The sequence below is a fragment of the Sycon ciliatum genome, chromosome 10, assembly GCF_964019385.1.
Source record: "Sycon ciliatum chromosome 10, ocSycCili1.1, whole genome shotgun sequence".
Classification (NCBI taxonomy): domain Eukaryota; kingdom Metazoa; phylum Porifera; class Calcarea; order Leucosolenida; family Sycettidae; genus Sycon; species Sycon ciliatum.
In genome coordinates this window covers 23,351,620-23,365,485 of record NC_088652.1, presented here as the reverse complement: position 1 = coordinate 23,365,485, position 13,866 = coordinate 23,351,620, and the positions used below count along the sequence as shown (strand labels likewise).

At 46.3% G+C, this 13,866-nt stretch overlaps 1 protein-coding gene across 1 annotated transcript in view; it reads left to right on the top strand.

Annotated features, from left to right (window-relative positions):
• Positions 1-4,039: 4,039 nt before the first annotated feature.
• Positions 4,040-13,866, top strand: part of LOC135826365 (tyrosine-protein kinase Mer-like) — a 29,419-nt gene continuing 19,592 nt past the window's right edge. The window contains exon 1 of the mRNA XM_065338978.1: positions 4,040-4,726. Coding sequence (XP_065195050.1) covers positions 4,573-4,726 — 154 coding nt within the window. The 5' untranslated portion in view covers positions 4,040-4,572. The remainder of the gene's footprint in view (positions 4,727-13,866) is intronic.

The following is a 13,866-nucleotide window of genomic DNA, read 5'->3' as shown; positions in this document are numbered from 1 at the left end:
CGAAGAACATAATATTAACCAGTCTTCTTGTGTGTGCCTCCTGATACCACTCGGCGACCTATTACATTGGTGGCAGCGGTGGTTCAATTTTATAATTGCTAGATTCGAACCCACCTAGTATCTGTATTACACTGGTGGCGCGGTGGTTAAAGTTAACGACGTTCCTTTGTAAGATTCGAACCTACCTATTACACTGGTGGCAGCGGTGCGTGAATTCGTCCCTGTAGATCTGTTTACGCAACTTCAGTCTTGTTATGTTGTTACCATCCTTAGTCAATCGTTGTCGTTAGTCTCGTTGTTAGTACCTTTTACCTTGATGGCAGCCTCGAACGATGAGCGGAAAGCACCGTTAATTGGCCCCAACCGCGTTTCTGAACCCATGACGATCTGAGATTGTGAGAACGATGCAAAATCCCGGTTCGCCAGTCCATCCGAACAGCAGATCGACGCTGCAACGCCCGCGTTCCGGCAAAGTGGATCACCATACTTCTCCAGCGAGCTCTCATGCCCTCCGACATATCCCTGTACTACCGGTATATGTACGACCCAAGCGACGTCGGCCCTTTCGTCTCCGTCCCTATTGCCGATCCTGCAAGAAAATTGGCCATGACATAGCGTATTGCTATCGTCCTCGCGCGACACGACCCATCTTCACTTCAACCCAGGTATGTCACCCTACTTGCTGTATCGCAACTCTATCGCCAACCCTTTCAAATGCACCTGTTACTAACGTGAGTACATATGCCACCCCTACCATGCAAGCTCCGCCATCCCGTGATTGTTTCCATTCTGTGATCATGATCATTGCTGCCATATTCCTCTCACTAACTCGTTCTGCTGCCAAAGTTGTTCCCCTGCTAACATCTCTCACCTTTAGTTTGATTGCTACACTACACGCGATACACAAGGCCCTCCACGTCCCTTCAGCAAATCCATCCCATAGACAATCCCACTCCCAGTCCCCGCCCCACCATTCGATCAACAACCTAGGACTCACAACCCTCCATGTACCTTCATGTACGTCCAGATACATGCAGTACACAGTTCTAGATCACCCAACATTTCGCCACACTGCAGCTTCCGTACAACCGCTTTCTCAAGGTTTTGATCACAAAGTTTCCTAGCCTTTTCATCACCCATCCCGATCATGTCCACCCCGTAACGACCAAGCAATCAGTTCAGACCCAAAATACTGTATACCCTGCAAGCACGCACTCAAATAACCAGTCCATGTAACATGATATACCGCCACATGATGCGCGAGTCTACTTTTCCCGTTGTACCGTCCCAGAGAGACGCGAATGAAGAACTGTTACCGTCCACAGTGACGCGATTTTACACATCCTTTTTTTACCGTCCGAAATTTTTCCCGCTCCACAGAGAGACAGGTCCTTCACACATTATACACACAGGGTCCCTACTTTATTATCCGTCTACCAAGCCATGCTGTCTCACCATAATGATCATTCGTACACCTGCTTTACTTTTGAAAAATCACGAGGGCGTGATTATCTGTAGGAAGGGAGGGTGTAGTATCCCTGCCTTGCTAGTACTATGTAATATCTACTGACCTCTAATCATGTCACATGTACACGTACACGCACTGCATGACTCTTGTCACTCCTTTGCTGACAAGCCTGCAAAGCTAATTATTATCACTTCTCACCACTTGTGCTTCTCTTGCGCTTGCTGGATTGCATACTACATATCTTTGCTAGTTTAGATCATCGCACCTGTATGTACATGTAGAACTAACACCCACATGTTGTACTATACCTCCCTGACCCTGACCGAGGTCATGCGGACAGTCATGACCCTTTCTAGATCCGGTTTGCATCCATTTGCCAATGCCCTCCCTGGCCTCTGTTCCCCTCCAAAGTTCCGTTTGCTTCTTTCATCCTTATACATTTAGATAATGTTGCTATGCCTTCCCAAGTTCTGTTTGGACTGACACAACAGACTTTTGCCCTTTTTCATGACTCATGGCTCATGCAGACTCTATGATGATCTCCTTCCTTTTCGCCCTATAAAAGCTGCCATGCTTTACTCATTTCTTCAGAGCAGAGCAGAACATAACAGAACAGAACAGAGTCCCTCCTGGCAGATTGAGCCGGAGCAGTTGTATTCCTTTCAGAGTCCCTCCAGGCAGATTGAGCCGGAGCAGTTGTATACATAACTTCAGGCAGATTGAGCCGAAGAACATAATATTAACCAGTCTTCTTGTGTGTGCCTCCTGATACCACTCGGCGACCTATTACATTGGTGGCAGCGGTGGTTCAATTTTATAATTGCTAGATTCGAACCCACCTAGTATCTGTATTACACTGGTGGCGCGGTGGTTAAAGTTAACGACGTTCCTTTGTAAGATTCGAACCTACCTATTACATAGGGCAAGCATTGGAGCAAAGCAGAGCTGTGTCGTCAGCGAAAAGGCTGACACCAGGGGCAATATCGGGGAGGTCATTAATATACAGGAGAAATAGCAGTGGCCCAAGGATTGAACCCTGGGGGACTCCAGAAGTAACGGGTAAAGGCTCCGATAACACAGTTGAGAGGCGTACAAGCTGATGTCGGTTAGAGAGATACGATGAGAGCCAGCCGATTGCCTTGCCATCAATGCGGTATACTGTTCGCAGCTTAGCTAAGAGACCCCTGTGCCAAACAGTGTCGAAGGCCTTTGCGAGATCGAAGAAAACCAAACCAACATGGTTATGGGCGTTCCGGGCGGTGTGGATGTCTTGCACGAGGTGGGTAACCTGGTACCTGGTGGAGTCACCTCGACAAAAGCCCGACTGTGCTGGCGAAAGTGAAATGCTAACATGATCATAAAATTAATGATGTCACAACAGGTTCGCGCACTTTTGATAAAGTAGAGAGCAATGAGATAGGGCGATAGTTGCTGGGGGTGGTGCGTGGTCCTCTATTTTTGTAGGTGGCCACGACTACCGCAGTTTTCCACATGGCTGGGAATTTCCCTTCGCGAAATGACATATTCAAGATAATTGACACAGGATAGGCAACAGACGGAGCAAGATTTAGGCTAAGGTCTGTGGAGAATCCATCAATACAAATACCGTATTATCTCTAATATAAGCACGGTCCTTTATGTTATCAATGTACCTCCGCCCCGTGCTATTAATGGAGACGTTCCTTTATTGGAGACTGTTCCGTTATTATTTCAACCTCATTTCAGAGGCATGCTGCCATGCCAAATTCATGTCAGACACACATTTCAGGGTTTTTTCGCCGGTACAGATAATGAATTTACACAGTGTGCTTATAATGGAGACTGAGCACTTTATTTTTTGAATGCCGCCCCATGCAAGGCGTTCTATTATTGGAGACGTGCTATTATTGGAGACTGTGCTTATATTAGAGATAATACGGTAAAAAATAGTTAAAATACATACCGGTATTGAAGATACATATACAATACACGTAAAGGTTCTTGCCTAATCACTCAGTCGAATGTGCGATACATGTAACAAAATGACACAGGAGAACAAATAAAAGACTTTTCCACAACTATTGCATTTACTGGGTCTGTGTCATCGTTTATTTACTGGACAGAGAGTAAGTGAAACACACTGTCTGTCTCAGACTCAGAGTCTGTACAAGGACTGGGACAGGTACTACTGTAGTAGTCAGGTACATGTACTACTGACGGCATGATGACACGAAAAAGACTACTACTACTACTAGTAGTAAGTAGTACACTGTCATCATGGTCGTGTATCTAGATATCTGCGTATCGCAGTGAAATCCGATACTCTGAGCAAATAAAAGACATGTAGCTACTATACTAGCAGGGTTTCGCTGAGCAGCTCAGTGCAGTGACGATCAGATACGAGTCATGCAAACAGCCGTGAATGCAGATTTGACAGGCGGCGCCGTTTTCTCCTCTGGACGGTGTGTAGTGATTAATGAGTAGGTTTTTGTTTTGCTTCGCCAACCTCCCGCCACCACTCCGGTCCGGCATTCGCACACTCAAACGCTGCGCAAGCGCGCTGGTCGAGGTACAGTATGGAGTCTATGGACTACGCCGATGCCGATGGTCACCAGGTCGTAGACCAGGGTAGACGTAGGTCTACCACTACCAGTGCCGGCTACATCCGTCGCTGGATATCCTAGATTGTACATGGACTGATGAGTGATCGGAGACCATTGCCGCATTGCCATCGGATTTGGAGGTCTCTGGCGTGCTAGCTACAGGCGGCGTGCCGTAGGGACTATGCTGTACTCCAAAACCTAGCCACCACAATCTACATGACTGTCTGATTGTACTACTACTAGTAGAAGTACCCAGAACGGCAGAAGTCCGACGTCCTCTTCGCGCTGTCCCGGTAGACCTACACTCTACAGTAATTACCCTTTGAAGATTTCAAAGTCCTTGTTCAACCGCCACTCACTTTTGTCCATAGCAGCTCGCTTCGGTACGTGGTGAGAGACATTTATCATTGCTTACGTTTCTTCCATAGCCTCTCGGACACACAATTGTGGAAAACCCCAGTACTAGCTGAGCGGCAGCGGAGGGTCGTACTGACTCGTACAGTAGTTTACCAACCGGCTGATATGCCCATGGCGGCGGCTTCAAAACCCTGCGGAGGTTCCGCTTGTCGGAGTGTGCTGCTGACGGCTGTCGTTGTATTGCTGCTCTCGCCGAGTCATCCGGTGTCCTCTCTAGACTGGTGTATCCCCTGGTACTTCTGGCGTGAGATTGAAGTCGGTAAGTGGCGTGCCGGTGATTTTATAATGATTGCGAGCCAGCAAGCAGGTGATGCCAATGTTCTAAAGATTGAGTGGCTCTGAGTAGAGATGATTGTCTGTGTATTGCACATGGTTGGGTCTCTGGAGTTAACTCTGGAGTATGGAGTGTCGCGTAGGTCAAGGGGAAATGTCGCGCTACGCTGTCTTTTGGAAATCGGAAATCACATTGCTTTTGCTTCTACATGACATGTGTTTCGCGATGATGCCTCGGGTCGGAGTAAGATAGTGAGATAGTGAAAGTCATGTTCCTGTCAAAAAGTTTGAAAGCTTGGGCTATCGCCTTGCTTCGTATAATTATAATATTATTTTTAAATTAGAGTTCGTCCTTCGTGTTGAGTAGATCTAAGTCTAAAGGCGGCGCATTGTGCTCTGCTATGTTGGACATTCAACGGAATACGACATTTTAGAGTACCTCGTAAAACTCTGATACTAGTACCATTTGTTTATGGACTCTTGCTAGTACCTACAGTACGGAGAAGCAGTTCAAGTCAGTGTGATGTCGAGCCGTGTGGAAGCGGACCGGACCTTTCCACCTGCTTTCCTTCACTGGTGCATCTGGTAAAGAGATGTCGATCGTACCATTGACGATCCTTGCCAGTGGGAATGGCTTGTGGGATACGGCTGTCATGCATCTGAAGATCCGCTGTCACTTCGAGGACAGCGCACTGCGCAAAGCCGTCGTCTAGCTCTGAAAATCGATCGTGAATCCGGAGTGTTGACTTGACACGAATCGTAAGACGTCCTTTGTTCGCAACACATCTAATCGATGTATCATGACATTGTATGACTTCGCGAGTAGCTCCGACTCGAGTACAGTAATAATTATCTGAGATCAACTGCATGTAGTTTGAGACACCGACCGTGCCTTTGTGGATCGACAGGGCTAGGGATGTGATGCGGAAGGTTGGATACTGAACGCGGGAAGAACTGTCGAACGCAGCTGGTGATCTTGTGGCTAGGCGAGCACAAGCTGCGGAGCACCTGGTTCCTATCGTTTACGTAAACGAGTCGATGATGGAACTGCCTGGCTTTCTTCAGACTACAGCTGTAGTCAGAGCCACTCCTGTTCAGGTATCTGCTGATAACGTATGCAGTACATGTGTGCTGCGAGCTTCCTGTTGCTGGTGATTGAAGGGCTGGAGCGCTTCCAACCTTGACTAGCCTTTCTTTTACCGGTTATCACAACACATGTAAATGGGAAAGGTTGTCACTAGTACATGTATTCTCAGGGAAAGGCAGTCTGTACTCTTCTCAGAGTAAGTAGTTAGGAGTAGTTAGATCAAACTTTCAAATTTCCGTTTCGTTTCTGTCTATTGTTTTGTGTACATGAGTGACATGACTGATTGTACTGTTGTCTGTACACGTCTTGTGTTACTGTTAGTGTACCAGAGTGTGTCTTGAGAGCAGAACTGTAACACAATACTAGTATTTAGTAGCCTGTCAGTAGTCAGCAGTTTTCTTGTTGGTGCAGCCTCCGCAGTGTGTTCACCACTAGTGAGTGAGTGTGGGCAGTTAGCTTGATTGGTGAGCTGCGTGTGTGTGTGTGTGTGCCTTGCACCTGTTCATTCAAGGCTGTTGCCTGGGGTTGATGAGCCCTCCTGCACACATATGCCCATTTGTTACGGGTCTACAGTTTTTGTGACAGCCTCAGTGTGACCTTCATCTGTTACTGAACTAAAATCACAGTCATTCTACATAATGCACACTGAGTATGGTTCACATACTAGTAGTCATTGGCTATGGAAATAAAAAAAACGCCCAAGTCATTGTACTGTTAGTGCTGGTGTGGACACGTGTTATGTACTCATCCACTCAGTGCTGCCTATCAACCTCTAGTCAGTGTCACCTGAATGAGACTTGTCATCCTAATCACTGCAGCTTGTGGGAAGGCGATACTCTGTGATCAGCACACCTTGGGCCAGGGAGTTCAGAGACTAGACTTTTGCGCCAACAAGATGAGTACAGTCATAGACGTCTCTGCACCATCATGATGATTGATGAGCATAGAGGTCTGTGTCATCATGCTGATTTTTGCACCACTGTGCTGTGTATATGTACAGCCAGGACTCAGGAGACTGAGCAGTAAAACAGAGAGGTTCCAGGCTGTCCAAGAGAGTGCTCAATACCAAGTGGTAGAGCTGTATCAAACAATAGGAGGACAGAGAAAGTGTTTTTCGAGTTTCACGCACTATTATAAAGTGATCATCAGAAAACACTTTCTCTGTCCTCATATTGTTTGAGACTGAGGAGTAGATAAATGCACAATGTAAAAGGACACACCAAATAGAGTAAAAGACAGGCCAGAGCCAGAACCCGACTGAGTAAAATATCTACATGTGCATTACTGTACCAAGAACACCTATAAGCTTGCTTTCAGGAGAAATTTGGGGCTTGCTAGTAGAATCCTACAAGAAAGATATGGCTTGATGGAAACGTTGGTCAGGTCATGGATCGGAAGGACCAACCATTTGGCCACCAATGTGTGTGTGTTGGCGAGGTCATGTGCATACAAAAACTCAAAAATGTATGAAAGTATGAGAGGCTAGCTTATGGCAGGACCAATCGAAAACTGCTTCCGCCGGTCTGGTCCTGCCTCTAGTCTGCATTGTCTGACTAACTGAGTTCTATTATAAACTGATGTCGCTGACATAGTGCCAGGGTTCATTGGTAGAGGCATGCCATACACTCTACTAAAGGGCAGTAAATTGGACGCTGATGATCTGTGCCCCCAGCTGAGAATAGGGGGGATTAGCAAGATGAATTTCGCGTTCGCACTCCAATTATAAAGACGAATTCAGCGACGAAATAGTTTGAGTTGTGGTGAGGATTAGCCAGCAGAATTCGCTCTTGCATGACCTTTGCAGGTTGTACATGCGTACACTACACAGACATCTGCAACACACTAAACTTATGACTGCCTGACACGAATATGCAACTTATGTTCTGAATACTTTTCTGAACGAAAATAATTGCGAAAGTATGCATTTAGGTTCGCGGCACGAAAGGTGCTCGGGAGCTCAAACACAAAATATGTCAAAAACCCTCCATAATGATGCTAATGAACAAGCTAGGACTTGTAGTACGACAGTACAGAGGCTATGCAAACGATGTCATGGTGGTGCACTAGCGATTCGCTTGTGAGGGCTAAAGCCAGGGCTATGTACGCAGCGCCAGTTGGCGGTTTGGTTTGAGCTATTGCGTGGCCACAGCTTTACCAAAGCATAACAGCTGATGCTGTATTTGCATAACCTCCATGCTAGTATGTACTCAGTGACAGTGAGTCAACTACCCATAGAGTGTAGAACCGGTGCGACGTACCAAACGTAGTGAGTGCAATGACCAGCCGATCGAACTAACACTTCGCGCTACAAAAAGCGAAAAGATTCGAATGACGACATTACAAACGTTTCATATCCTCCACAAACTCAAATGCAGCCACTTACCGATATGTATAAGACTTCACTTCTCAACTCCAATAAGGTATCTTTACTTCTAATCAAATCAATTTATATTCCACCGAACGTTCGGGTGGGGCTCATCATCTGAGTAAATACGACACTGTGCACTGTGCTGATCATTTTGAAGATGACATAGCCGCATAATCTCAATGGGGGGGGGGGGGGGGGGGCGGGCAACAGAGTTCATGTGCACTGCTATGAGTGGAATTTCGGATCATCATCTCAGCTCTAATATCATAATATCAATCCTTGGACTCTGTGAGTAAGCGGTCCGGCCCTTACAGCTGGTGGTGCAGAAAGTTGGTCCGCATCATTGAAAGCTACATGTAATTAGCAGATCATGATCAGGCAAGGAATTCCGTCTCAAGAATGGTGGCAAGTCAAATGGTCGCATATCAACTGGTGGTATTATGTTGAACGGTCTCTGCTTGGATGACGACTACACCATAGCTCAGTGGTTAGAGCATCGCTGGCTACAAGCGAGGGTCCCTGGTTCGAGTCCTGGTGGTGACAGTCAATTTTTTCTTCAGACTTTTCCCGTTTGTCTCTTTCCCTCAAACCAGTTAATATTTTATGACTTGGGGCTCCCCGCGTGCTAGTTTGTACGTGAAGTGTGTGGGTTACAGTGAGGGCTGCGTCCCACCCGCCTGTGTGGATTCACAGGAAGTGTGAGTTACAAAGTCTGAAGAAAACGTTGAACGGTCTCTGCTTGGATGACGACTACACCATAGCTCAGTGGTTAGAGCATCGCTGGCTACAAGCGAGGGTCCCTGGTTCGAGTCCTGGTGGTGACAGTCAATTTTTTCTTCAGACTTTTCCCGTTTGTCTCTTTCCCTCAAACCAGTTAATATTTTATGACTTGGGGCTCCCCGCGTGCTAGTTTGTACGTGAAGTGTGTGGGTTACAGTGAGGGCTGCGTCCCACCCGCCTGTGTGGATTCACAGGAAGTGTGAGTTACGAAGTCTGAAGAAAACGTTGAACGGTCTCTGCTTGGATGACGACTACACCATAGCTCAGTGGTTAGAGCATCGCTGGCTACAAGCGAGGGTCCCTGGTTCGAGTCCTGGTGGTGACAGTCAATTTTTTCTTCAGACTTTTCCCGTTTGTCTCTTTCCCTCAAACCAGTTAATATTTTATGACTTGGGGCTCCCCGCGTGCTAGTTTGTACGTGAAGTGTGTGGGTTACAGTGAGGGCTGCGTCCCACCCGCCTGTGTGGATTCACAGGAAGTGTGAGTTACGAAGTCTGAAGAAAACGTTGAACGGTCTCTGCTTGGATGACGACTACACCATAGCTCAGTGGTTAGAGCATCGCTGGCTACAAGCGAGGGTCCCTGGTTCGAGTCCTGGTGGTGACAGTCAATTTTTTCTTCAGACTTTTCCCGTTTGTCTCTTTCCCTCAAACCAGTTAATATTGGTATTATTATTATTTTTAGAATTGCGATCAACAGAACGAGCTGAACCGACATTTCACAAAGGCTTTTATTGTTTTCAAAAAAACGAGTGGATACGAAGGCAGTGAAGAACGTGGAAGAAAGAAAAAATGTGATATGGAAAAAAATGATGAACAAAAAATTTGTACTTCGAACTAGTTTTCGCACAACACTCCTCAGGAAGCTACGTTGTACTAATGAAAAACAATCCAGAAAGATACTAATAAAGAGAAATGGAGTGAGAAGAAACAACACCTATGAAAATGATAATCCTAGCACTAAGGTAATAACAGGAAAAACTGCGAAAGCAATTAACGAACTTGTAAGGACTACTAGTATACTGTGACACAAGATATGACACCATGGCCAACCAGAGCCAAACCGACAGAACAAGCTGCCCCTAAAACAATTTCAAACGAATAATGCTGTCCTTCTGGACACACAGATCAGGCTTATGAATACGTTGACAAACAGCTTCTAACACACTCAACTGCAACTTATAACCATGACGAGCACGGCACAAAACAGAAAAAGAAGAATCAGAATACACCTTGCAACAATCAGGACGAGATGCAAGATGCTTATACACTGATGACTTCCTACTAGAAAACACACGCTCGCACCCACTCTTACTCACACAATCATTCTCGCTCTCACACTCACCGGAATCACTGGACTCACTGGCCGAATCCTCCTCAACGACGTCCTGCCTCGGAGCAATCAGGTCCCGTCTCCTCCCATCCCTCGTCTCACGTTCCTGTTGTGTATTACGTTGGCTCGGTACTTCCGTACTGAAATAGGTCATGGTGTAATTAGCAGTTGTTCTTCTGGGTCTCGTTGATATTGAGGTAGGTATTTTTGTCGTCTCTGCCGGTGATGCAGCAAGCGATGCTGATGCAAACGTGTCTGCATGCAACACACGTGGCGTCGCCGAAGCCACATCCACCTCCGCTGGTGGAGGGAGTGACTTGGTCATGGCCACGGGAGCCAATGGTGGACTTGCCGAGTGGGACGCTAGGTCCTGTGTTGGCGGAGGTAGTGGTTGTTTACGGGGTCTTCCCCGCGTGGGACGCTCCAGTTGTGCGCTACGTGGGATAACGTGGGATAATGTGTAAAGGAGTGTGTTGCTTTGAAAACAATAAAAGCCTTTGTGAAATGTCGGTTCAGCTCGTTCTGTTGATCGCAATTCTAAAACTATTGTCGCCTCGACGCCTATTTACATTATTATTATTATTATTATTATTATACGCATTCCCGCGTTGAAGTGTAGCAGCAGTATGCTGCGTCCACAGCTTCGCTTATGCAGAATGGCTTGGGTGAGAGGAGAGGGGAGAGAAAGCAACAAGGCAACCAACATCTATGAAATAGGTCACAATAACATGAAGAGAACCAACCTACATATGCATGATTGCACAAGAATGGAGACGACAAAATATAATGGCTATAATCATTGTGCCACAAAACCGGTACACCGGAGATCTGTCGACAATGTAACGAAACATACAATACAGTTACTCAATACAGGTTCCACTAAATTACTGGTTGAGTTGGGTAACTCCGCTCTTCTTCCTCGCTCACCGGAGGAATTTCTCTAGTCTCCTCGCGCAACTGGGGAGCACTCCAATGGAGAGAGAAAGATTTTCATAGGGCGGCTTGGTGTGAGAGGTGGACTGAGACTGGACGGCGCTAACCGCGAATATCAAGACCTTATGGCCACGGAGCTGCGGGACTCTGCGCTGGTCGTCTATCCGTGTGGAGGCAAAGCAAACGCGGGCAACATTCTGCTGAAGCGAGCGTGGAGCTGAAGCTGGATTGGTGACTGACGTACCTGCTTACTCCACAACACCGGCGCATAATGATGTACATGTACAAGACTTCGTGAGTATTCAACTCAAATTCGTGTTCCGTCAGCGTCAGTATCAGCAAGTACATGTAGTACAATTTGTTCCCAAAATAACTTCGGGACAGTCTGTTCATGGTTTTCATTTGTATTGGACTCGTTCTCTACACTTGCGATAATTTAGCGGCAATTCTAACGTTGTAGCGTTGTTCTCTTGTAATTTAGTGGAACTGGTGGTATACGTCCACAAAGCCCAGGGTGTGTTTTCAAAATGAGCAGGATCATAAATACCAGCATATACATCCAAAATGGCATAATCTCTCTGATAAGCGGGCATTTCGTACCACCCATCTTAATTAATAAATTATTGTACATCTGCATTGGACACTTCTTTCAGGCTACACCCTAAGGCCTATGAGAGGGTCACTTCATGCAATATGAATTCTAGCTTGTGTGGGTGGGTGTGTGTGTGTCCCATACAAATTTTCGGCAGCTATTTGTTAATTTCGGCTATATTCGGCACCGACCCAAAACGCCTAAATTAAAACGCCGATGAAATTTTTCACAGCATCTGTCGCACTATACCATGCCCTCTACCCCACGCCGAAAATAAATCGCCGCCGAAATGTCAAAAATCGTGAAGTGCCGAAATTTTGGAGCGCCGAAATTTATTTACAGTATGGTGCAGTGGTATGTGCGGCGATTTCCAATCGAGAGGTTGCGGGTTCGATTCCCAATTTCCCAACAATTATGGTCACACACGTCTTTCTTCTCTTTCTCAGACTCCTTCTGACTTTTCTTTCATTCTCCTGGGTGGCTACCAACAGCCTGTGCATGCTGGAGTATTTGGTGTGATATGCGTGCGGGAAAAAATGGAAAAAAGATCAAAAAGTAGGGATTCAGTGACCAGAAAAGCCACTTCATAGCTGTGTGGTGTAGACCAGGCTGAATAGTGGTGGTCAAGTCTTCAGCCTTGCAAGCTGTTGAATGGTGAAATCCCGGTACAAGTTGCTACGGCTTCTGCCGGCTTCTGCCGTAGCAGAAGCCGTAGCATCGCTATCATCGCCTCCTGCGATGGGTGTCAAAAGGTCAAAACGAAAAAAGGTGTGTATGTGTGTGTGCATGTGTGTGTGTGCGTGTGTGTGTGTGTGTGTGTGTGTTTGCAAGAGAAAGAAAGTGTGCATGTGCGTGCATGTGATGATTTGGTTAGTTGGTCTGACCACCTGAATACCACCGAAGAGTGGGTGTGTAGGTGGTGGCAGTGATTGCACTATGAGCGACAGGTCATTATCACTTAATTATCAGCCAATACACAGCACTTGGTAGCTTTCCAGGTGGGCAATTAATGCCAATTATTTCAGGAGAATGTGATTCCTTTCGGTATCTGTCAAGCCACATTTTTGACTGAACTCTAAAGTGAGTGCATCAAGTGTGATCATTTGCGGCTCGAGTTTTCCGGCATCGCCTCGACAAGGTTCTACAGGTCACCTATTACAGTGGAAATAGGATAAAACGACACTTCTTCGGGGGAAAACAAATTGTCAGTTATATTCAATCTGTCTCTAAACCCGATCTTCACATTTAGTATGCATTAAGCCAACTATTTGTAACATGGAAATTGTGGGCACAAGCTATGCGATCGACTGACTGTCTGACTGTTCAAAATCTGGTTGAGTTGGTGGACTCGATTGCATAACTTGTGCCCAAAATTTCCATGTTACAAAGTTTTAAGCCAAATATCATGTTCAATTCTATCCCGGAATTGACAGTCACAACTGTTGTCAGCATGGCTTGTTAGCGGCATCACAGCTACACATGACTCCTGCTTGGAGAGTGTTTAGCTTTTAGTCCCAGGTTTCCTTTTTTACATACAGCTGAAGACAAAGCCAGCATTTATCTGAAAACTTTCTCCATCACACGAACACAATCCAAATGCGGTGCATGGGATCCTGGGAACATTTTCTCGTCGGTAATATGAATGCAGTGGATGGGACTTTCGGTATTTGACCACTTCCGTGGCGGGTATAAACCCACTGCTCACTGGTATGGGAGATTCATCTACGCCTTGATCGTTGCGAGTGGTTGCGTTGCTAAGGATGCGCAAAACTCAGTCTCACTGATTTTTTTTTAAAATATGGAAAGGGAAGGGACATACTGAATCTTCCAAGTAAAGAAGGCCGTTCGTTTAGCGCTATCGAACAGTGCTCAAGCTGACTTGCATGCCGCGGAATGTCTCAGTACTCCTTGTCAGTTCTGTGCTAGATTGTGCACGTCTGACTGTGCAACATCTGGTTTAGTTGGTGGACTCGATCGTATAACTTGTGCCCACATTTTGCCATGTTACAATTTTTTCCTTGGCTCACCATCTGA